We start from the raw sequence: 25,888 nt of genomic DNA on the forward strand, positions 1-25,888 counted from the left end.
TCAGTTTTATAGTATTTATTTGAAAAGAATCAAACAGAAATAATCCAGCAAACAAAGATCACTTTCAGGCAACATTAACACAACACAAAGTACAGAAGCTAACTGAGGGTAGAAATACACAGTGGTAATGAGGGACAGGTGAGACTCTAATCAATTAGGCAATGATGAATGACAATGGTAACCAAGGAAACAAGAACTAAACTCACCAGTGAACACAGGCAAAGTAAGACAAAAGAATATAAAAATAAAAGTCTGTGGACACAGACACAGAGAACACATAAGCTCACGCTTAACAACAACTTTTTAAACGCAAGTCCCCTCCAAATATGTGAAATATATCAATTTTATCAGAAGGTGAGTAGATGTCCCACTACAGGGGGTCATGTTGTTTTTAAATGTGTTCTGTGAGCTAAACAATGAATGTATGAACAAAGTCACCAGATCTAAATGTTCACATCAAACACCCTTTCAATATGAAACGAACTATGCTTTTCCTGCCTCTCCCCACAGCCTCTCAAATTCCCTTTTTAACTTTTGGTCTTTCACTTTCATTTCATGAGAAAAGTTAATACGTGTTCAGTTTTTTTTTTTACAAAAAAGAAAAGGAAATGAAACCTTTTTTTTTTTCTTTTTTTTTTTTGAAAACAGAAATGTTCATTGGGAACTACATAGTCCGTGCCAGGTGGTGTAAAATTGAGGAACGTGATGTGTGCCAACTGCTGTTTAACAGGGTATCTGCACAATTTTTAAAGTCAAATTTAAGGCTGTTTAAGACCTGAAGAAATCAAAATTAATACCGTACATTAGGTGTGCGCAATATTGACAAAAATATGTCTATATATTTTCAAAGTTTTGTTGATAATAATTAGATGATATTTTACTGATTGTGTTTTTGTACTGGTATCCCGGCTGGTTTAAGCCTGTTGTTGACAGCAGACCCACGAAGATATTCATATTTTTTATATTCTATAGTGGTCAGTTCACAGTAGTGACAGAAATTAACATTTTTATTAAGGGGCAATATTTTCCACCTTAAATTGATTTCCAGGGGCATTTTCACCTATATATGGACATTGTTTCTAAACGAATTTAGAGGTATGCATCACCTTTTATGTCAAATTCTAACATTCAAATTAAATTATATTAGAATAACACAGTACCAATGTCAAAATAAATCATTAAATTAAAATCCATCCTTGCAGTGCAGAGGTGACACAGAAGCGGCATCAAAACTGGCATTAGCCTACTATATTTACACTTCATTTACAATTGCATAAATAAAGCTATTCAATATTTAAATATGAAATGATTTATAATTTTAACATTTTAATACACGGGTTTCTTGTATTCAAACACTACCGGATGCGCGCGCATCCAAGAGGCAGAAAACCGCTATCTGTTATGCCGAGTTCTAAAAGAACATTGTAATTAACGTAGATTTCGCATTGTTTGTAATTTCTTGTTGACTCAATAATAAACTGCAATTTCAGAGTTGGATCTATTTGTTTGTGTTTCATATTAATATAACATTATGTAAAAAGTTATGTTTACGAATCAAAATCCGTACTGTGATGCATGTATGAATTATCATGTTAGACTAGTAATGTAGTAATGTAATAGCCAATGTTAGCAGTGCAGCATCTAGAGGCCGAATTTGCTTTTATATAAGTTAACCTTGTTTACGTCACTTTACGACCTGCAACATTTCATGACTGCACACATATAACGTTACTTTAATGTAAAGATTTGACGATGAATTATGTGGGAAGCCTTAGTACCTCTGACCGTGGCGATTAGGCTATATTAAAAAAACTTGCCTCAGCATTGGTGAGATCTTGCCGGATCACTACGCAATACATGACGATCTTTGGATTGTGGATGACAAGTGGCCAGCAATTATATGGCCTGATATATATAATTATCTTATTCAGACACCAAGTGTGTATACAAGAGAAATGATTAGAGCGTACAAATCCCTTGATGCATACAACTACGTGCTATGTGGTCATGTGCAGCTCGTCAAATACTTTGATGCTGCACCGGATTTTTGCGTGTTGAGGTTGTGCTCCCTAGTCAAAGGCAAGGCATTAAAGCCAAGCCTTATGATTTTAAGGCATTTTTTTGGCAAAAACATGCTGCCCCCCTAGGAATGTTGAACATCAGGCACCCAGCACTGGCTCGGTTGGTACAATTGACCACGCAACAACTCCTTGGCATTTTGACTTAGCGACAACACCACCACTATGCTACTAGCCTAAACCCTTTACTCTGGTACGAAGACCGCGGGTCTTTTGCCTCTTGGTTGCGTGCGCAAGCAGTGATGACGTCGCCGAGAAATCCATGTATTAAAGGATACTTTAAATATGAAACTAAAACCACCAGTAGGTGGCGGCAAGTCACTGTCTTAATAAGCGAGTTGTTGGAGTCAACCGATTTGTTCAAACGGCTGATTCATTCAGAAAAACAAGTGATTGTTCGTTGAATCGTTGAAATTATGTGTTCAAAACGCGGATTTCAGTAATAAAAAATAAAAAAAAACGCTGTCTGTTGGACTACGGCTTCATTATGAAATTCTCGTCAGCGATATAAAGTGAAAATTGACAATATTGTGTCCAAAAAGTAACTCACAATGTTAACTTTATTTTTAATTTAACTGTTGTATAAAATAAATAGCACATTTGCAATTGTGCACAGGAAAACGGCACTCTTGGTCATGTGACATTCTAATATAACAACATAATATTATATAAATTTAAGACAAAAACTAATTTGGGGACATAACTGCACTGACACATCACGTAGTGAAAGCAAGCATGACCCCGGTTTCACACCGCAAGCGTCAGCGGCGCGTGAGCAGCGCGTATTTTTTTCGGCGTCCATGTTAATCAATGAGTGCATTCACACCGGGAGCAGAAGCAGCGCGTGAGCGTCAAGCAGGAGCGTCGCGTGAACAGCAGTGCAGCGGGGGTTTCGGCGCCCGGTCTATTTTTTGCTGTGCTGCTCACGCTCAATTAAAGTGAAAGCACACTTTTAATGCTTTTGATGGACAAAATAAATGTGATTTAACAAAACGTTCTCAGAATGCACAGAATAAGCATGTCAAGAGTTTTAACAACAATGCCAATGTCTAGTGTTTTAATAATTATGCCATTTAAACTTTTTAATTATTCGTTTTGGGTGAAAGTAAGGTGTATTATTATAAAAACAAAAATGTTGAAAGAACTGACCCATTGTTTGAAATGGTTATATTGTCTGCCAAACACGGTTTGCAGCCGCTGCTGTGACGCTGTACTGCGCTTCCAGTGTGAATACCCGCGGGAGTCTGCTGCTGCAGTGATGATGTAGTTGCGCGGATGTGCCGCTCGCGCGCCGCTCACGCTTGCGGTGTGAAAGAGGGGTGAGAGACAAACGCGATGTCAGCTCACTCGCAGTGCCTCGGCTCGTACATAGTTAAAACAATGATTACAATATCATCATAGTTCATAGACAACATCGCACACTCCTAAGCACATAAAGAATGAACTTACAATCGAACTGACATGTACTCGTTTTCTTCTCTCCTCTCGCGTGCAGGAGACAGACGCAGGCTGATATACTGCCGTAAAGTGACGCGAATTGTCACGTGAACAAGCAAATCCACCAAGATAGATTTAAACAAATAATACGTATAGGCCTACGCTAATTCGAAAGCATTTAGATAAGTATAAGTCAAAGTGTCATCTAAAATTTAAGACCTTTCATAAGTAAAAATAAGACATTAAAAAAAAAAAGAAAAAAAAGATTAAGACTTTTTATGGCCTTAAATTTGAAAAATCTAATTTAAGACCTTTTAAGGCTCCGTGGAGACCCTGTTAAACCAATTTTACAAGCACACTCGTGTCCAGTAGTCTACACTTGAAAATGCCTTATTTTACTTGGAAAAGAAAATTAATGAAAGCATCACAATGCATAGAACTGAACATAAAAGCAAATCTCTAACATAGTCAGCTTATTGCAGATTGCACAGTATGCGGAATAGTTTAACATCCAAGCCATCCAATACTATGGAATATGAATATATCAAAGCAGTAGTAACTTGTTCTTACAGTATTATTTAAGTTTACAGGCATTTCAAATATTGTACTACTGGAATTCTTGTAGGCTATTTGTTTCAGTTTGATGACATCTAAACTTAATTAATAATATAATAGCCTATTATGCATATATTTGGCTTATAGCAGTTCATTCTTTATATATTAAAAGCTTTCAAATATATGATATTAACACATAGCAAGTGTTTTTTTTAGTTACAAGACCTTTTTAGCATTGAACATTTCCAGCACATTATGAGTCAGCAGATTCGTTTGCCTTTTTTGGTCTTTCTCAGTCTCTGTCATAGGGAAGCGTGTGTCAATTTCATCAAACGTTTTCATAGATGGATTCATCTTTCAAGGAACATCTTTCAGATGACAATGGTCCCAAACAATCCTAATTAAAAAGAAGCAAAATATGTTACAGACATTTAAACAAAAAAGAATAGGTTCACTAAATAATACCTTTTAATTATAAATGTAAAGGCCCATGCAGTGTTGTTTTAAAGTCACAGCTTTTGCATATTAGTGTCTGCATGCAGGATCCTTAAATGTGTTGTTGTCAGTTCTAACAGCTAGCTGATGTGCGAACAGTTCAGTCGAGTAGATTTTCACACAAACACATTCAGATCACAACAAAATCAACACTCTTATAAATGTCTAATGAATTGTTGCACTCAAACAGATTCTTGGTTGTAAAAAAACAGTGTTTTCGTACTGATCTTTGCTGAATAAAGCTTTTTTATAATCTTTTGAATTGTAGTGTATCACAGTTTCCATATTAAGCAGCAACAACTGTTTACTACATTGATGATAATAATGAGAAATGCTTTCTTGAGCATGCTTCACTGAAGACTGGAATAATGATGACAATTCAGACTTTCAAAAACATAAAACAAATAAATAAAAGTCTCTCTGGTCCCAAATGTTTAACTGTTACTATATACAGTACAGGCCAAAAGTTTGGACACATTACTATTTTTAATGTTTTTGAAAGAAGTTTCTTCTGCTCATCAAGCGTGCATTTATTTGATCAAAAATACAGAACAAAATGTAATATATTATTACAATTTAAAAATAATTGGTTTTCAATTTATTATACTTTAAATTATCATTTATTTCTGTGATGCAAAGCTGAATTTTCAGGATCATTACTCCAGTCTTCAGTGTCTTTAGAAATCATTCTAATATTCTGATTTATTATGAGTGTTGGAAACAGTTCTGCTGCCTAATATATTTGATGAATAAAAGGGTCAAAAGAACTGCATTTATTCAAAATAAAAAATATATTTTCTAATAATATAAATCTTCTTTACTATCACTTTTTATCAATTTAACACATCCTTGCTGAATAAAATTGATTTCAAAAAAATAAAGAAAAAAAATTACTGACCCCAAATTACTGACCAGTAGTGTATATTGTTGTTACAAAAGATTTCTATTTTTAAAACATTTGTTTCTTTTTTTTTTTTTTTTACTTTTTATTCATCAAAGTATCCTAAAAAAAGTATCACAGGTTTTGAAAAAATATTAAGCAGCAGAACTGTTTCCAACTTTGATAATTAATCATCATATTAGAATTATTTCTAAAGGATCATGTGATAGACTGGAGTAATGATCCTGAAAATTCAGCTTTGCATTACAGAAATAAATGATAATTTAAAGTATAATAAATTGAAAACCAATTATTTTAAATTGTAATAATATATCACAATATTAAAAAATTTCTGTATTTTTGATCAAATAAATGCAGGCTTGATGAGCAGAAGAAACTTCTTTCAAAAACATTAAAAATAGAAATGTGTCCAAACTTTTGGCCTGTACTGTATGTACTAATATATATATATATAGAGAGAGAGAGAGACTGAGAGACTTTTTAAAAGCAGACCTCTTTGGGCTTGTCTTCATTTCATTTAAACAAAAAAGAATAGGTTCACTAAATAATACCTTTGAATTATAAATGTAAAGGCCCATGCAGTGTTGTTTTAAAGTCACAGCTTTTGCATATTAGTGTCTGCATGCAGGATTATTAAATGTGTTGTCGTCAGTTCTAACAGCTAGCTGATGTGCGAACAGTTCAGTCGAGTAGATTTTCACACAAACACATTCAGATCACAACAAAATCAACACTCTTATAAATGTCTAATGAATTGTTGCACTCAAACAGACTTCTTAGTTGTAAAACAGTGTTTTCTTACTGATGTAAATTCGTACTTACCCCCCAGTTGTCATAATCATGACCGTCCGGGCAGTTTGTGTAAATATCTTCATCAAGGCCTTTCTCTTCTTTAATGCTTTGCATAAAATGTTAGATACAAAATCATTGGTAACAGTCCTGAAATAGTTATAGGGAACAAACTATATAGAATGATTCCAAAGGTTTGGAATCATTAGGATTTTTTTATATTCCATTTTATCAGATATGAGTCTATTCTGCTCACCAAGGCTGCAGACAGACAGACAGACAGATAGATTCAGACCTCTTTGAGCTTGTCTTCATTTCATTCTGTTCATTCTTCATTGCAGGCTGTTGTGTAGCTCTGTTCCCACTGCAAGAAAAAAATAGGTATTTTAAAGTTGCCAAAGAACAAATGAGGAACAAAACATATGGAATAAGCATGACCGATTGAGTGAGTAGTTTAACGTGTAGCTTGAGAGAGAGAGAGAGAGAGAGAGAGAGAGAGAGAGAGAGAGAGAGAGAGAGAGAGAGAGAGAGAGAGAGAGAGAGAGAGAGAGAGAGAGAGAGAGAGAGAGAGAGAGAGAGAGAGAGAGAGAGAGAGAGAGAGAGAGAGAGAGAGAGAATTTGAATTTTAAAATACCTTTTTATTACAATTCAAGTCACACAAGAGAATACAACTGAGTTTTTAAAACTCACAAGATACTGTTGAAGGTCAAAATATTATTATCAACGTTACACAGTACGTCTTTTATACACCACCTTTGTTCAAACATCATTAAATTGTTTGTGGCATCATAGTACCGGAAATCGACTAGTATTCTAGATTTCAACAATAGAAAAGCAATATTACATCTACGTCAGAATCCTTTTCAATCTTGCTTTTTCTACTTACATAGATTGCCATTTTTGCTTGCCCCAAAAAGAAGTTAAACAACTGACACTCATAAGACCGAATTCTTGAATACTTAAAACCACAAATAAAAATCTCCATGGAGAACACTTCATCAAATTGCTTAAATAAATCATGTAAAAAAATAAACAAAGGTCCTAATCTTCTGCAATGCATAAAAGTGTGAAAAACAGTTTCCCTTTGCAAGCAAAATGGACATTCAGGATTGACTCCATGGTTTATCACTGAAACAAATGCATTAACCGCTATAGTCCCATGCAAAACTCTCCATTGCAAGTCCCCTGTTTTTTTAAGCAATGGTGACTTATAAAGTGCCCCCCATTTAGGTCTTGTATTTTCACTTAGATGTAAAACATTACGCCACGGTGTATATATCCTTCCATCAAGAGTCTTCTTGTTAAATGCTTTAACACAACAATCATACATTTCCTTACTAGATGCCTTTCCTTCTCCTAACAAACTTAAATTACTACATTTTAAGAAAAAACCTGTACACATTTCTAAATCAGGCATTAAAGACAGATTTGGAAACGGATCATCCTCCTTTGGTTGAATGTGCCCTTCTTCATAGTCTTTTATCATTTTTAACTCTTCATCAGTAATTGTTCCTTTCCATTTAGACAACAGCTGATTTAATACCCGTGTTGACCTCATCTTCATCATTCCTTCCATTGTTTTGGTGTCAGATAAAACAGGTCCAGTTATGCGAATTAGAGTCCCAATAGTAATGATGTGAGATTTCATAAGTAAGTCCATCAGAGCAGGAAAACATCCTTCATTTGAAACATCAAAACGTGAACCACAAATCAACGGTTCTTGCAATGTCCAGTACAAGGAGTCAGTTTTTTCACTTCTTAATACTTTAAAACATGACCATACTTTAAACAAATTACAGTAAAATATTGGTAGCTTAGATATAGACAACTTCTTAAGGTTCATCCAGAACAAAGGCTTATCTAGACCCAGACCTTCAAAGTTTTTAAAAATGATGGAAGCAACCAAGCTCCAATTCTGGTCTACAGAACTTTCAAGAAACCTTTGTGCATATTTTAACCGAAAAGCTGCTGCTCTGCTCTGTAAATGAATCAGACCTTGTCCCCCTTCGTTTTTAGACAGAAATAAAACACTTTGAGGCACCCAATGTAAATTGTCCCAAAAAAAGTTAACCAATATAGCTTGAATTTTCTTCAGAAGAAGTGCTGGGGGATCAATACATGTTAACCAATGCCAAAGAGTGGAGGCTACTAGATTGTTAATAATTAAAACCCGTCCTCTATATGACATATTAGAAAGTAAAAACTTCCATTTGTTCAAACGCCCCACTATCTTTTCTTCTATCCCCTCAAAATTATTTTTTACAGTTGTATCATCTCTCAAATATACACCCAAGTATTTGAACCCATCTCTACTCCATTTTAACCCTGCGGGGAGACTAGGTTGCCCATGCAGCCACTTTCCAATTAAGATAGCCTCGCTTTTGTTCCAATTAACCTTAGCAGAGGAAACAACCATAAAATCACTTAGAATCTTTGTTAGTTTTGACACATCACTTTGTTCTTTGATAAAAATGACAATATCATCAGCATAAGCTGATAACTTAAAACACTTTTCACATTTTGGAATAATTACACCCTTTAACTCTGCTCTAAATTTCCTTAACAGGGGTTCAATTGTTAAACTATACAACATGCCTGAAAGAGCGCAACCTTGTCTGATACCTCTATAAACACTAAAGGGGGCACATAAGTCACCATTCACCTTCAGCAAACTTTCAACATCACAATATAAAACTTTTAACTTATCAATAAAATTCCTATTGAACCCAAAAGCGTCTAAAACCTCCCATAAATAGCTATGTTCAATTCTGTCGAACGCTTTCTCTTGATCTAATGAAATCAGACCAAAATCAACACCAAAGAGCTTACTGACATCAAACATATCTCTAATAAAGGAAATATTATCAAAAATTTGCCTTCCTGGTACACAATAGGTCTGATCAGCGTGGATGACTTCTTCCATAACCCCACTCAATCTATTTGCTAATGCTTTGGATAAAATTTTATAATCACTGCACAACAATGACACAGGCCTCCAATTTTAAATGTCACTCAGGTCTCCCTTCTTTGGCAGTAGAGTCAGCACTGCTCTACGGCAGCTCAGTGGTAACCTTCCACTGTTTATACTTTCATTAATGACTGCAAGCAGATCGGCACCAATCTCAGACCAAAAAGACTTATAAAAGTCTATAGATAGGCCATCTATTCCCGGTGCTCTGCCGCATTCCATGCCTTGGAGAGCTTTCTCTAGCTCTTCTAGCGTTATCTCTCTGCAGAGATCGGCGTTTGCCTCTTCAGTCACCTGAGGAAGATCCTCAATAAACACATTAGTGTTTGGCCTGTGTAGAAGTTCACTGCTATACAGTTCTTTATAAAATTCTACCGCCCTCTTCCGAATTTCTGTATGATCCGACAAGAATGCACCCTCTTTAGAACGCAAAACATGAATACATCTTTTTTGGCCATTTTTCCTTTCCAAATTGAAAAAAAATTTGGAAGATATATCCATCCACTCTATATTCTTAAAACGAGATCTGATCAGAGCCCCCTGTGCTTTCAGGTCTAAAATTCCAGCCAATTCTTTCTTCTTTCTGTTTAAAATTCCAATAAGCTCTTGATTCTGTTCTGTTCCAATAGATTCTTGAAGTTTCTTTAGATCATCTTCTAACTTTACCATTGAACGAGTTATTTCTTTAGTGATGTTGTAAGCATACTGTTGACTCAATTGTTTGATTTGGGTTTTTCCGAAATCCCACCACTGCTGCAAAGATTGAAAATCAGACTTGGTGGTTCTAAACTCATTCCAAAAAAATCTAAAGATATCTCTAAATTCCATGTCAATTAAGAGTCTGTTATTAAAATGCCACATAGCGCTCTTTGGTTTTATGGATCCTAAAGTTAAAAAGCACTGAACTAAACTATGATCCGAAAAACTAACTGGAATAATAGAGCAATCTCTGAAAAGATTAAGTTGATGGCTAAAACCATAAAATCTGTCTAATCTTGCTAAGGACAACATATTATTATAAGTGTGACTCCATGTATAATGTCTCTGTGTCTTATGAAAGTTCCACCAAATATCTACAAGTTCATGTGTTTCTATAAATTGAATTAGCCTTTTTCGTGAAGCCATATGCGGCTCAACATGATTTCTATCTGATGCAAATTCAGTGCAATTAAAATCTCCTCCAATCAAGAGCAAATCTTCAGAATTGCAATTACTTACTGCTTTACATAATATATTTAGAAATCCCAATCTTTCAACTGCATTGGTGGGAGCATAAACACAACCAAAACAATAGAAAGCATTTTCAAATTGAGCTCTTACTTGTAAAAATCTGCCTTTCACCACTTCTTCTACTTCATATGAAATTGGAATGGAGTTTTTAGAAAATAAGATAGCAACACCGCCACTCAGAGATGTGTTATGACTAAAAATGGGTAACCCATCAAATTCTCTTGCCCAATTTTCTTCATTAGAGACATCACTATGAGTTTCTTGTACAAGTAAAATATCTATTTTCTTTATCTTGATTAATTCAAACCTTTTCTTCTCCTCTCGTGCCCCATTTAAATTAAGAGAGGCTAAGTTAAATTCTCTCATTACAGAGAAGAAAAGGATAATCAAGACACACAAAAAAAGTGTGTTTTTAAAGCTTGGCATTGTCAACATTAATTCCTACTCGAAAATTAACTTTAGTGAGAATTTTTTTCAGTCTGTAAACCTCCTGATCAGAAAAAAGACCTTCACTCTTAAAAACCTTTGCTTTTTCTACAAATTGCTCTAGATCAGGAAAATACTCTGTAATGCGCACATTTCTCGCATTCTTTGTTGTTCTTAAAAAGAGCTTAATATCATCTGCGCTGTAGGATTGTTCTGGCAACTCAATATTTGTTTGATCATAAGTAAAACTGCATTCTGAAAGGTCAGTTTCGCTGTCGGTATCAGTTTGACTATTTTCCATTACTTTCGATTTACTGTCATGGCTCTGCCTCATTCTCCTCTTTTGTGGTGTTTTAAAAACGCATTCATCTTGTTCTCCCCCAGAACACTGGTCTCCTTCCAGCTCCATGTTTAGAACCTTTTCAGAACTCTGCATATCTAGACCAACAGTTAACTGCTGCCCTTCATCAGATACAGAAGCTTCTATTTGCTCATTGCCCATTTGCTTCAAAGCTGCAGCTTCACTTGATGAATCGGTTAAGATTACAGGTTCTTGTACATTGCTTACCACAACCACATCCACTGTTGAAGGCACCTCAACCACATCCACTGTTGAAGGCACCTCAACTACATCCACTGTTGAAGGCACCTCACTCCTAACATCTGTTGCTACCTCTTCTCCCTCACCAACTTTTTCAACCGGTGCTGATGAAACAGTTCTCTTAGATTGCTCATCTTTTTTCGGACAAACCCTCACGAGATGTCCTATTTCACCACAACCAAGGCATCTCATGCTGTTGGTTGTGGCATAAACCACATAATTGAAGTCATCGTGATTGAAATTAAACGTCAAATCCAATTCCTCTTTGTTATCCTTTAATACCATATACACAAAACGTCTGAACGACACTACGTGTTTCAGTAACGGTGATTTACAGCCAATTTGTATCATCTTAATTGGGGAAACCAACCTACCATGTCGCTCCAACAATTGAACAAGCTTCTCATTTTAAATGAAAGGCGGCACGTTTGACAAAATAACCTTTTTGGACGGAGTAGGCTAGATAACGGTAACACTGGAACAAACACATTGTCAATGACAACACCACTTTCAACCAAAACGTTCGCTAACTCAACGGTTTTCAAAAAAACAACAACCGCGTTGTTCATTCTTGACGCCGACAGAACATTTTCACAGCCGACCACCTCTCCCACAGCTAAACTGCACTCTTCCACGCTAGCATTCAAACTTATTTTCACCGCATGACGCCGTGTGAGGAAATCTAACGCCCTCACACCTGAAGTCATCCTGCCAGTTATAAAAACTGGCAGAAAGACAACAACACACTATCTTAATACTTATAAACCCGTATACCACAGGTAAGGAGACAAAAGATAGAGAAAAGGAAACTTTTTTAGGCACAGCGGCCAGAAAAAAAGAAGGTCAAACACTCACCACACTTCTCACTCGCTCGCTCAACAAACGCTCACGCATGCGCACAAAGAGAGAGAGAGAGAGAGAGAGAGAGAGAGAGAGAGAGAGAGAGAGAGAGAGAGAGAGAGAGATAGAGATAGAGATAGAGCTTTGAACAACTTTTATTACAAATATTCAATCAATTATTTATTTAACCAACAAGAAAAAAATAAAATAAACACCCATAAACCTTTTTACAACCATTATCATCATATATATGTGATAATGAGCTAATGAGTTGAATCAGGTGTGTTTGATAAGGGAGACAAAGAAAACGTGCAGTGTTGGGGGTCCTTCAGGGGCAGGGTTGAGAACCACTGTCTTAAAGGATAGAATCCCACCTTCAACTTCTTGCCACAATCCAGTCGCCGCTGTAATATCCAGTTCTGGGAAAGAAGAAACAGCATTTTCTTTTTTATGTAAAAATAAAGAGTCTCTATAGTCCACCGGCATGCACTCATATAGATGATTCAACAGCCTCTGCACAACTCGGACTGATCTTATACCAAGCTTGATAGCCAGAGTCTCTGCAGAAATCCATCCATCTTCAGTCAGTAAATGTCCAATCTTTACAATATTTGCAGACCATAAAGCATGCCTCACAGAAGTTGATTTGAAGTTGATTCACAGAAGCCCACTGACTCTGTTCACCATTTAAATCTCTGCAAACTTTTAAAAGAGTCCACGCTCTCAACATTGACTTGTAGAACGATGACAGACCAGTTAAGTCCAGCTTATTAATGTCAATTAAAGGGGTACTTCACCTCTGGGAAGATGAATGTATATTTAAAATAGGTCATTTAAGTAGAAGAAATGTGAAGAATTTTTTTAATTTGGAGCTTTCTAGACTGAGAAAAGCCAGAAAAAGTATTTTTGGCTTATGTGGATGAAAGACAACAACTCCCAGAATGCACTTGCTTCGCTGCCTTAGGAGGCCACGCCTACCGGTAAGAGTGCGCAGATGAAAACAACAAAGCTAGCCTACGTGATGAGTTTGCGAGGGATTTAGAGATCGTCCAAAATGTCCGGGATTCGGCTTTTGCGTTCTACAGTCGCCATTCATCATGTTTACTGTGGCGAGCAGGACGAGGCTGAAGGCCGCGGGAGAACAGCGCGAGGCCGGTGGTGTCATTACTAAGGCGCGCCGGGTCTCGCATCTCTCACGGAGGAGCGGGAATTTTTCTTAGCAATGGTAAAACGCACATCAACCGATCACTTGTTTAGCGTTCATGTAAACACTACATTCAAATTCACCAATCAGAATGAATTCAGTTAGATTGAAAGGTGTGCATGTAAACAATGAATGGCGACCGCAGAAAGCAAAAGCTGAATCCCGGACATTTTGAACGATCTCGCCTGCCGGACAAGTCCGGGAAAAGGAGGATGGTTACTTACTCAGCTTTCTCCTACTATTCAGCTTTCTCCACAGAACAAGAGCCTGCTAGCTTAGCTTAAGAAAGACGGCTGACTGTGTGTACATTCTGACTGAGTGAGATCCCACCCTGTATGGGTGGGCTGAAAACATGCGGAACAACGCCTTCTACTGGCTGTAGTCTTTAGCCTCTGTCCAGAAAATCCTCCGATGACGCAAAATGACGATTTTTGCGTCATCGGAGGATGTTTTCCAGACAAAAAATACATAAATCTCTTGTCTCAGGGGGATATGAGGGTGGAAAGCATGGTAATTCGAAAATACTACAGGTTTTCTACTAATACAAAGCTTAATGCTAAATCCTGAAGTAACCCTTTAAACATCTAACGATCATAACCCATTTTACCTGCTCTTCTCAGGAGGCCATGGGCTACCCCACGCCAGCTCACTTCTTCACCATACAGGAGTCTTTGAGCTGTCTGAAGTCTGAAAGCTTTGATTCTAGACCTGATGTCAATGAGTCCTTGACCTCCCTCCGTCCTGGGCAGATAAAGTACTGGTGCTTTTAGCCAGTGATTCCCGAACCAAAAGAAATCAACTAGTTTTTTCTGAATGTCCGTTATCAATTCTTCTGGGGGTTCTAATATCACCATTTTATGCCATAAAGTAGCAGCAATAAGATTATTACAGACCAAAACTCTACCCCTATAGGATAACTGAAGGAGCAACCATTTCCATAGAGACAACCGAGCACATGTTTTCTCCACTAATCCCTCCCAATTCTTTTTCCTATATTCTTCAGATCCTAAAAACACCCCTAAATATTTAAAACCTTCTCTTCCCCATTGCAACTCTCCAGGAAGGATGGGACCATTATTGTCTTGCCCACACCATACTGCCACACTTTTGCCCCAATTCACTTTTTCAGAGGATGCTTTTTCATAAGTTTCTAAACACTTTTTAACAACATTAACATCTTGATTACCTCTTATTAAAACTGTAAGATCATCCGCATATGCAGACATTTTAATAAACTGGGAAGAATCTGTTTCTCTGATTTGCAGTCCCATTAATTCTCTTCTTAATTTACAGAGTAACGGCTCAAAAGCAATGCTATAAAGCTGCCCTGAGATAGGGCAACCTTGTCTAATAACCCTCTGAACCTTTATGGGGACACTGAGACTGCCACCTATTTTTATCAAGCAAGTTGCCTCATTATAAAGCAATTTTATACATGAAATTACATTTTCTCCAAATCCAAAAGCCTTAAGAGTCTCAAAAAGAAAAACATGGTCAACTCTGTCAAAGGCCTTCTCTTGGTCCATTGACAAAAACCCAACATCAACATTGTTGTAAAAAGCATAGTCATACAGATCCCGCATCAGATGTAAATTATCTGCAATAGATCTGCCCTTTACACAATATGATTGATCCGTATGAATAATTTCATGTAATACATCATTTAACCTTTTAGCAAGACACTTAGAAAGAATTTTATATTCTGAACATAAGATAGCTACAGGTCTCCAATTTTTTAGTAGCGTCAAATCTCCCTTCTTTGGAAGCAATGCTATGAGGCTACATTCAACTGTGATAGTTTGTGGTCTGAAAAAGGGACAGAAGTAATAGTTGAATTCAGGGTCCTGTTCCTCATATTATGAGATAGGTAAAACCTGTCTAAACGAGCAGCAGAAAGTGTGTCATTACTAAAACTCATCCAAGAGTACTGTTTAACTAAAGGATTGTTTTCTCTCCATACATCTGATAAGTGAAAATGATTTACCAATCTTGCAAGACAAGTGGCTGACATTTGATGTGGTTCTTCCCCATTCCTATCTATTATGAAATCTAAGGTGCAGTTCCAGTCTCCACCAAAAACAATAAAATCTCCATCATGTTGTTGTCTTAAAAACTGTTCTAATTTTGAAAAGAGCCTTATTCTCTCAATGCCTAAATTTGGAGCATAAATGTTCATAAAAATGAAATTCATATTATGTATTTCAGCTCTAACAATCAAGAGTCTTCCTGGTTCCAATTCATTTTTCCACAAAATATTGAAATTGAGAGAAGGAGCAAAAAAAATTGCTACCCCTGCACTTAAATTATTCCCATGACTAAGAAAGTGTTCTCCCTTCCACCATAGCCCCCAGTCAACTTCATTATCTAAATTACTGTGGGTTTCTTGCAAAAAAATAACATTTAACTCTTTCAAATTAATAATCTCAGAAAGAAATACGTTTTGTTCATATCCCTCATCCCATTCACATTTAGTGATCCTACTCGTAAGATCTCCATCAGAAAGAGAGAAGAAAGAAAGCAGCAAAGAAAAATTAAAAAAGTGAAACCCATCATGAGTCTTTAACTTTCCCCCTTGTTAGTTGCTCTTTTCCAAACATTTCCAATTTTTGTCTAGCAGATGTGATGTGTTTCTTAAGCCGAAACCTTTTCTGTTGAGAGAGTTCAGTACAATTACTCATTTTTCGGGCCCAAGCTACCGAAGAAACAAATTTCTCAAGATAAAAAAAAAAAAAAAAAAAAAAAAAAAAATATTTCTACTCCTGCTTTCCCTTTTGTTTCATCCAAAAAACTATTAATTTGTTCAACAGTGTACAAATCACTTTCTCTTACTCTATCCATCTCAGACCACTGTTCATCTCTCACGCTATCTTCAGTACTCTGAGATAAACCATCCATTTCATCTCCTACTGTACGTCCTCCTCTGAACATTTTGCCTGAGTCACTAAAGAGTATTGTAGCACATCCTCTACACTGCATTCATTCACCATCCTATCCATAGCACCACAAGCACTAGCAGGCTTTTCAACAGCATAACTACATCCAGGTTGATCATCATCACTCACGCTTTTAGAAACAGATCCACTCACCTCATCTTGTTCCTTCACCTCCTCCGTCACTCTATCAATCTGCACAGTGTCTTGTCTATTCCTTTCAATCGCTTGAAGTTCTCCATTTGATTCTTCAGTTCTGACGTTAGATGCAATCATTAAAGGCTGAGGTTCATCGCGCACTTTATGCGGACACGAGAAGCGCTTATGTCTGACATCGCCACAATCAAAACATTTCAAACTCTCTGTGCTCGCGTATGTGGTGGTTACAAAAGTATATAAGCATTTAAATAAGTAAATATGTTATATGTAAGATATATGGATGACAAGAGAATTTATTTCTTAAATGTGTTTATTCCGTTGATTAATGTTCCCTGCTCAATCGTTCTATGATTTGATTGCTTTCACCTTTGGGGAGTGTTCGCCTGCTTGGGGAGGGGGTGGGGCACGCGCGCGCTGCTCAAACAATACAGACTCTGATAAGTGAAGCAGCAGCAGCTCCGTGTCCTGTATTAATTTATACACATATCTCCCCTCATCAGGCGGTGAGGGTACTACATTTTGGAGACACCGCTGGGATTGATGTTCGATGGAGTGACTCCCTGACCGGTAGAGCCCATTTTGCAACATCGTCCCCTTTTTAGTGACCCAGATGAGCAGCAGTGTGAGATATTCCGGATGAGTGGTGGTAAAGACTGATTGAGCAGTGTGTGCACTTGGAGTTGTCACAAGGTCAAGTCAGTAAGGTAAACACCCTCAAAAGCCTGTCTACACCGCAGCAAAAAGGAAAAAAATGGATGAGTTTAAACATCTTCAAGAGGAAATTTGTGAGAAATTATGCACACTATCACGGGAAAAACTGACAAAACTCAGTGTCTTTCTTCACCTAACACGAGAAGATGAGACAAATGTGACTCGTTTATTCCTGTTGAGCCTCCTTAGTAACCATTTACTAAGAGCTGAGCTAGAGGAGTTAGAAGATGGCGGTATGGCTGAACTGTTAACAATTAATGACAAACTGATCCAGCTCACGGGAATCACAAGTAATGCTCCTGAAAAAGATACAGAGAGGGAGGAAATTAAACTTGGAGATGTTAACACAGCCCAGAGAACAATACAAGAAAGTGGAGAGAGGACAGCTGAATTGTTTTCTACCATGTATATTAGCCCCGCAGCATCACAAAATATAGCAGACAGACAGACATATGCAGCCCAGAACCCATCTTATTCTTCACCCACATATCAGAGACAAGTGAACGCGACATGGCAGAAAGACTTCAAAATTTCTGGTCTAATAGGAGATCTAGGGCAGAAGGACCGTCTCTCATTCTCCAGTCTGGCACGTCAGATAGAAGGTGGACTTAAAAAGGGCTATGCAGAACAGGAAATAGTAGATTCTGTCATCAGGGCTATCACACCAGGGTTTCAGCTGCGGAGTTATCTTGAGGGGAAGGCAGGGCTGACACTCCCGACGCTAAGGCGGATACTTCGTTCTCATTATCAGGAGAAAAATGCGACTGAATTATATAAGCAGCTCACCAAAGAAGCTCAGCACGCTAGAGAAACCCCACAAAGCTTCCTAATTCGAGCTCTTGATCTGAGACAGAAAATTCTGTTTGCTTCTCAGGAGGATGACTCCGGATTGAAATATGATCCCGCCCTAGTTCAGAATATGTTCTTGCACACCGTCTTGACTGGATTACAAAACGACCGCATCCAAAGCCACCTTCAACCATACCTTTCAGATCCCGCTGTCCCAGACGAAGTGTTGCTGGAGAAACTCAATGTAGCTTGTTCCAATGAATCTGAAAGACAAAATAAGCGAAAATATGAAAAAAATGGTACTGTTCATGCTGTACAGTTGAATGAGCCTCCCCCTGAACAAAAGCTTCAGTCCAAACAGTCGAAGTTTGATTTAATGTCACAACTAAAAAGCCTGAGTGATGATATCATACAGATTAAAGAGTCCATCCAGCAGCCCTCACCTGTCCCTCAGCAGTGTTTTGCAGTTTATGACAAAGACCCAGCATCAGCAGTGTCCCAACAGACATCAGGATGGACCCAAGTCCAAGAGCATCAGGCCTGGAAACCCGAGACGGCTACATACCAACGGCAGGGAAGCCCATACATGTCTCCACACCAGTTCTCACAAAGCCAACAACAGGTGAGGGAACAGAAAATACCTCCTCTACCTGCAAACCCAGTTCAGTTGTCCACTGTTCCATCAGAACATTCTCTCCAGCCACGTCAGCATTATTCAATCTTAGAAACTCACCATGGACAGCCATATGTGTACCCTTCTCCTCAGCAGCCCCCCATGTCCATCAATTATGCAACTCAGCCGTCAAACTTTGCAGCACCGCAGTATTATCCACAGCAGTATATGGAGCCACCACGACAGCACCCCCATCAGTTCCGCCAGTCCCATCCCTCACGAGCCAGACAATGTTTCCATTGCCAGCAGCGCAACGCAGAAGAACCTTGCACCCATTGTTACCACTGTGGCAGCAGCGAGCACTTCTCAGCTGGCTGTAAGAGTAAAGGCGCCAGACCTCAGCGTGGAGCTCCGTTAAACAGGAGCGGGTTACCCCCAAGGGACAGGGTGTGACCCGAGCAGCAGAGAAGTCCCAAAAACATGAGAAATGTAGCATTGGCCATCAGAGACAGTTTGAGTCCCAGTCGCTTGATAGTACGCTTGATAGTATTTTAACTGCCCCTTGTCAAGTTAACCAGCATTCTGCCATCACGTCCTTAGTTGGAAAACAGTGCCTTGTTACCTGTTATCTACAGGGAAAAAAGATTGAAGCATTATGGGATACAGGCTCCCAAGTATGCATTATAGATGAGGAGTGGAAAGCCAAATATGCACCTGAAGTGACACTGAGAAATATTTCCGAGGCGACCGAAGCACCAGACAGTCTGCGCCTGGTGGCAGCAAATGGAGCGAACATGCCATACAGTGGATGGGTGGAGTTGACTTTCAAGCTGGCATCCCCTGTAACCAATGAGAAAGAGTTAAACATTCCTGTGCTTGTTTTGAAGGACCAAGAATTGCCCAGACCTATCGTCGGGTATAACGTGATAGAACAAATAATGAGACGAAGCGAAAGTGGATCCCTTGATGTGACTAATGCTTGTTTGTACAGAACTGTCAGAAGTGCTTTCCCTAGCATAAAGAAGAAAAGTGTACATACCTTCATCAATTTGGTGACTGCAGAGGGGCTCAGCGAGTACGTAGTAAGAACCAGGAAGGAACCTGTGAACATAGAGAAGCACACCATTATGCAAATTCAGTGTCTGGTAAAAATGCCTCACGTGAAACAAGATACAGTGCTACTGTTTGAGCCACACGTTAACCCAATGTACCCAGATGGCCTTGAACTCTTTGATACTCTCTTCCTCCTGGAAAAAGGGGCTCGCCCAATAATTACTATCAATGTGCAGAATGGAACAGATCACGACATCAAGCTCGGTGGTAGAACAGAGCTAGGAATTCTGCAGCCAGTTAAGTCTGTTTTACCAATATCAAATGCACAGTGTGAAGCCACCGCATCTTTTACACAGGTCCTACCAGAGATCACTGAGGCATCTCCCAATACAGATCGATGGGACCCTCCAGTGGATGTGAGCCATTTAACTCCGCCCCAACAACAACAAGTCAAGAGGATGTTACGTGAAGAGTGTCATGCCTTTTCGAAGTCAGACGACGATATCGGCTGTGTCCCAGGTTTGCATCTGAGTATCTTCTTAAATGATTACACCCCTGTTGCCCGCACATACACATCAGTCCCTAAACCGTTATATCAAGAGATGAAGGACTACTTGCATGACCTGATTGCTCAAGGGTGGGTGGCCAAGTCTCATTCCCCTTACTCGTCCCCAATTGTCTGCGTCCGTAAGAAGGATGGCAGCCTCAGGCTATGTATTGATTACAGGGACCTGAACAGCAAAACAATCCCTGATCGCCAACCAATACCCAGGGTGCAGGATATCCTAGACGGGCTGGGCGGTAATGCGTGGTTCTCACTGCTAGATCAAGGGAAGGCCTACCACCAAGGTTTCATGTCCCCAGAGAGCCAGTACCTGACTGCATTCGCAACACCGTGGGGCCTATACGAATGGATTCGTATTCCTTTCGGCCTTATGAATGCGCCTGCAGCGTTCCAACGGTTTATGGAAGAGAGCCTGGAAGGGTTAAGAGACAAAATTTGCATACCGTACTTAGACGACATCCTAGTCTTCACTGAGTCGTTCGATGAACAAGTGGAAGCGGTGAAGAAAGTACTGCAGAGGTTACAGTCCCGTGGAGTCAAGTTAAAGCCAAGAAAATGTGAGCTCTTTAAGAAAGAGGTGCGATATCTGGGGAGAATTGTGTCAGCTGAAGGCAGTCGTATTGATCCCGCAGACACCGTTGCTGTAACGGCACTGAAGGAACAGACACCAAGCACGGTGGGGGAACTACGCAAGATTCTGGGCCTGCTCAGCTATTATCGGCAATACATTAAAGACTTTTCCCGAATTGCCAGTCCCCTCTATGACCTGCTAAAAAGTAACACGGAAGGTGCTGGGCCACAGAGAAAGGGGAGACACAAAGTAAGAAATAACAAACGAAATCATGTGGTGCCGTCAAGTAAATTAATTGACTGGACAGAAAAACATCAGGAGATACTAGAAAAGTTGATTAACTGCTTGACTCAACCTCCGATCCTGGGATTCCCCGACTTCTCTCAACCGTTCATCCTTCATACGGATGCGTCCAACCAAGGGTTGGGAGCTGTTTTATACCAGCAGCAGAATGGCAAGCTGAGAGTAATCGCCTATGGTTCTCGGACTTTGACGGCAGCTGAGAAAAATTACCATCTGCACAGTGGGAAGCTGGAATTCTTAGCTCTGAAATGGGCCATCACTGAAAAGTTCAGAGACTACCTGTACTATGCACCAACCTTTACAGTTTTCAGTGACAATAATCCATTAACCTATGTCCTGACCTCTGCGAAGTTGAACGCCACCGGGTGTAGGTGGGTATCAGAGCTTGCAGATTTTCACTTCACCATCCGCTACCGCCCGGGTAAAGAAAACATAGACGCTGACTCACTCTCCAGGATGCCAGCGGATCTAGAAACGACGATGAGAGAATGTACTGAGCAGTTTTCACCTGACGGTGTGGGAGCCGTGATCCAAGCTGTGGAGTCCCAAGGGAATCCAGATGTGACTTTTGTAGTAGCCTGTCAGAGTGTACTGGCAAGTGTGGAGAAAAATGAGGGACACCTCAAACCCCTGTCAAAAGAGGAAATCAGACAAGCACAAAAGGATGACAAGGACATTAGAGTAATAAGTGAACACTTACAAGCAGGATCTAGACCTTCTCAGCAGTGGCGTTCGGTCAACTCGCCAGCCAAAGTTCTTCTGAGAGAGTGGGAAAAGCTGAAGCTAGATGAACACGGCATCCTGTTCCGCCAGACGTCACAAAGAAAACAGCTGGTGTTACCAACACAATTCAAAAGAACTGTTCTGAGAGAGATGCATGATGAGATGGGTCATCAAGGACTTGATCGCACCACAAGCCTCATTAGGGATCGTTTTTTCTGGCCCTACATGCAGAAAGACATTGAAAATTATGTTCTGAGAACCTGCTGCTGTATCAAACAAAAAAAACCCTGTCGTGAGACAAGAGCGCCTCTTAAAAATATCAAAACGACCCACCCGTTTGAATTGGTGTCCATTGACTTTCTCCATCTGGACAAATGCAAAGGGGGCTATGAGTACATTTTGGTAATCGTCGACCACTTCACTCGATTCGCCCAGGCATATGCCACCACCTCAAAATCTGCAAAAACAGTAGCTGACCGGTTATTCAATGATTTCGCCCTGAAGTTTGGGTTTCCATCTAGAATTCACCACGATCAAGGGGGAGAATTTGAAAACCAGCTACTCACCCAACTCAAAAAGTACAGCGGCGTTGCCGGCTCAAGGACCACCCCCTACCACCCCCAGGGGAATGGGCAGGTGGAACGATTTAACCGGACATTATTGCAGATGCTGAAAACCCTGACTGAAAGACAAAAAGCTAATTGGAAAGATGCATTGAACAAATTGATCTTTGCCTATAACTGTACTAGATGTGACGTGACTGGTTTCTCACCTTTCCAATTGCTGTTCGGACGCTCACCAAAGTTGCCCATCGATGCTCTCTTCGGACTCAACTCCGACAATGACTCCCAAAGTTACAGTGAGTACGTGGAACGATGGAAAAAAGGAATGCAGGAAGCTTGTGAGATTGCGAGAGAACAGGCAAACAAGTGTGCAGAGAGAAACAAAAGGAATTATGACCAACGAGTGAGGTGTACTGACCTGTTCCCAGGAAGCAGGGTCCTCATTAAAAACCTGACTCCAAGAGGTGGGACCGGGAAACTGCGAAATTTCTGGGAGGATGAGGTTCATGTTGTTACACGCCAGGTGGCAGATGGTGCTCCAGTCTACGAAGTAAAACCTGAACAGAGTAAAGGCAGATCACGAGTTTTACATCGCAATCTTCTCCTTCCATGTGACCATCTACCTCTTGAAATCACACCAGCTCAAAGTACTAAACTAAAACAAGGACAGCAACCAAGAAACAGCAGAACTCAGCCCGTCCGGGGAAGAGAATGTGAGTCAGAGTACGATAATGAAAGTGAAGAGGATGACTACTACTTTCAAGTGGAGCCCTTCCAGATAAGACCACAGGAAAGCAGTGATTGCCTAGAAAAAAGAAATGCGTTATCACCACAGTCAGTACCTTCTGAGCCTCGATCTAACTCTCCAGTGGTGGAACCAAGGCCACAGTCACCTCCAGCTGAGTCAGAGATGGATCTCCCAGAGTCTGTACCTGAAATAAGAAAAGAACCTAATGAAAATGAACCAACTGCTGGCCTAATGCAACAAGACTTACCTGATAGGGAAGCAGCTGCAGCGCCTGGGTCCAGAGACAGGACCTCCGAGGGAGAAAACGGGTACCAGTTCACCAGGAGAAGACGAAGACCGCCTAAAAGGTTTACCTATGACAATCTTGGGTCCCCATCATGCTACAATGTGCAGATAGTGGGCAACAACCACTACCCACACTTTGCATCTAGTGGGATGACAGCTGTGACACCCTGGTCATCAACACCCCTTTGTTACCCCCAGCCTTCATATGTGTGCTATTAACTTTGAATTGCACTACCACATGAAACCCCCACGTCACTAGTTACAGTATGGTCTGTGTTGAAGGTGAAGTACCGCTATACACCACACTACCCAGAGACTGTTTATTGCCCATAGTGTGAAACTATTAAAAAAAAAAAGAGCAAACAGAAAAACAATGGACTGTTACCAAATATTAAGAAAATGGACTGTTGTGCGGTCTTGAAACTGTGGACACTTTGAGTCACTTTGAGACTTTCTTGTTGACTCTTTTTGAATCTTTTTTTTCTTGCATTTAAGGACTTTTCTGCCATTTTTGCCGGGGCAAATTAATGGACTGTTTTTTCCTCCCTAAAAGAGACTCCGTGGTTTTAAAAGAACTTTCTTTTTTGACACTAAACCATGGGACTTTTACGAACAAGTGCCTCTGGACTATTAAGTAATATGGACTCTTGTATGGTCAAATGATTGCTTGTGAAAAAAAAAGAATGTTGTGCAAGAAAATGTTGGTAACAGTGTTCTGAAATCTGATGTTACATAAAACAACTGCTGGGTGGAGTTAAATATTGTAAATTGAGCATTGCTGTAGCCTAACTGATTACTTAATGATGTCGGGACGACATCTTATTTTGAGGGGGAGAATGTGGTGGTTACAAAAGTATATAAGCATTTAAATAAGTAAATATGTTATATGTAAGATATATGGATGACAAGAGAATTTATTTCTTAAATGTGTTTATTCCGTTGATTAATGTTCCCTGCTCAATCGTTCTATGATTTGATTGCTTTCACCTTTGGGGAGTGTTCGCCTGCTTGGGGAGGGGGTGGGGCACGCGCGCGCTGCTCAAACAATACAGACTCTGATAAGTGAAGCAGCAGCAGCTCCGTGTCCTGTATTAATTTATACACATATCTCCCCTCATCAGGCGGTGAGGGTACTACACGTATACCATACGAATTATCTTCGTGTTTGACTCGAAAAGAAACTTATAAGGATCAATCTTGGGAGCTTAGGAACATAAAAATTTGACGTCGAAAAGACAATACATGCTTTAGCGCCGTATTTTTGCACCCTAATGGAATCGTTCTCATGGGACTTGCAATTTTCCCAAATTGTAGAAGTTATTTTATTATTACATCGTTGGAAACAAACGGCGGGACATTTGAAATTGTGATTTTAGTAGCTGGGGCAGACAGCGGTGAAACCGGAACAAAAGCCTCTTTCACCCACAATCCGTCCACAGTCAATTACTAACACTTCAGCTTTCAAAAATACTACGACCGCTTTGTTCATTCGCGAGCCAGAGATTATGTTATCAAACCCAACCTTTTGTCCTACCGCCACCAACAAATCTTCGACTGTTACACCCGCCTCTGGCACACACCTGCACCCATTACGAAGGGATAAGCAGGCCGTTCCTTGCGCCGGAACGGCTGCCATACCGCACCCGGTGTTTTTTTTTTTTTTTTTTTTTTTTTAAACAAATTACATAGGGGGAAAAGAAACAAAGAAAATAAACAAAATCAAAGAAAAAGAAGGGAAAAAAACCCAAAAGAGAAAGAACGCTCTCCAACGCCACCACACACGACCTCGACCTCACCCTCACCGGAAGCGAGAGAGAAAGAGAAAGAGAAAGAGATAGATAGATAGATAGAATCAGACCTCTTTGGGCTTGTCTTCATTTCATTCTGTTCATTCTTCATTGCAGGCTGTTGTGTAGCTCTGTTCCCACTGCAAGAAAAAAATAGGTATTTTAAAGTTGCCAGAGAACAAATGAGGAACAAAACAAATGGAATAAGCATGACCGATTGAGTGAGTAATTTAATGTGTAGCTTGAGAGAGAGAGAGAGAGAGAGAGAGAGAGAGAGAGAGAGAGAGAGAGAGAGAGAGAGAGAGAGAGAGAGAGAGAATACCCTTACCAGTGTCTTCTCACAGCATACACCAAAACGCCAACTAAAACAACTAAAATAGCTGATGCAACAGCAATGTATATTATTATGCCTGTGAAAAGAAACAAACAAATATTTGAATGATTTTCCTCCTCTGCATTAAAACAATGATAGAGTGCATTAAAAAGACTGGATATAAATTCTCACCATTTTGAGGAGCTTCCAAAGTGATAGTAGAGTTTCCCAAACTGTTATCGGCAAAGCAC

The 25,888-nt window shown here is 39.5% G+C and overlaps 2 protein-coding genes across 17 annotated transcripts in view; both read right to left on the reverse strand.

Annotated features, from left to right (window-relative positions):
- LOC311297088 (uncharacterized protein) lies at window positions 1-25,258 on the reverse strand. 15 transcript variants are annotated; one of them, XR_014628744.1, is made up of 14 exons: window positions 23,500-25,253; window positions 23,347-23,436; window positions 22,714-23,061; window positions 22,508-22,623; window positions 22,275-22,398; window positions 21,919-22,162; window positions 19,766-19,827; window positions 19,441-19,566; window positions 18,557-19,355; window positions 18,310-18,376; window positions 17,458-17,623; window positions 16,611-17,339; window positions 6,551-6,619; window positions 6,296-6,364 (listed from the first exon to the last, which is right to left on the reverse strand). XR_014628744.1 is itself a non-coding variant. In XM_084419200.1 (12 exons), exons 8-12 carry the CDS (start codon window positions 19,520-19,522, stop codon window positions 4,399-4,401), a joined length of 402 nt encoding a protein of 133 aa, XP_084275326.1. In that variant the 5' UTR covers window positions 19,523-19,566; window positions 19,766-19,827; window positions 21,727-21,848; window positions 21,919-22,162; window positions 22,275-22,398; window positions 22,508-22,623; window positions 22,714-23,061; window positions 23,347-25,258; the 3' UTR covers window positions 1-4,398. The 15 variants fall into 15 exon arrangements, 6 of the variants coding, with proteins under 6 accessions (XP_084275326.1, XP_084275325.1, XP_084275324.1 ...); XR_014628745.1 differs by having other exon boundaries at window positions 18,557-18,763; window positions 18,847-19,355; window positions 23,347-25,253; XR_014628747.1 differs by having other exon boundaries at window positions 22,714-22,839; window positions 22,923-23,061; window positions 23,347-25,252.
- LOC311297067 (B-cell receptor CD22) overlaps window positions 1-25,888 on the reverse strand; it is a 256,060-nt gene that overhangs the window by 214,427 nt on the left and 15,745 nt on the right. The gene's annotated exons all lie outside the window — the stretch shown is intronic.

This window comes from Rutilus rutilus (assembly GCF_951802725.1).
Source record: "Rutilus rutilus genome assembly, chromosome: 9".
In the NCBI taxonomy this organism is placed as follows: Eukaryota; Metazoa; Chordata; class Actinopteri; order Cypriniformes; family Leuciscidae; genus Rutilus; species Rutilus rutilus.

Bases quoted from the DNA above. Each gene is read 5' to 3' on its own strand.
- LOC311297088 (XM_084419197.1), bottom strand. From the start codon at position 22,294: ATGGACACCAATTCAAACGG. The intron at 18,377-19,440 runs GTGCATATTTGG...TTTGTCTTTCAG, and splicing joins ATTTCTCAGTGTCACTTCAG to ATTCATTGGAACAAGCTACA. The intron at 4,468-6,288 runs GTAAGTACGAAT...CTTTTTAATTAG, and splicing joins ATGATTATGACAACTGGGGG to GATTGTTTGGGACCATTGTC.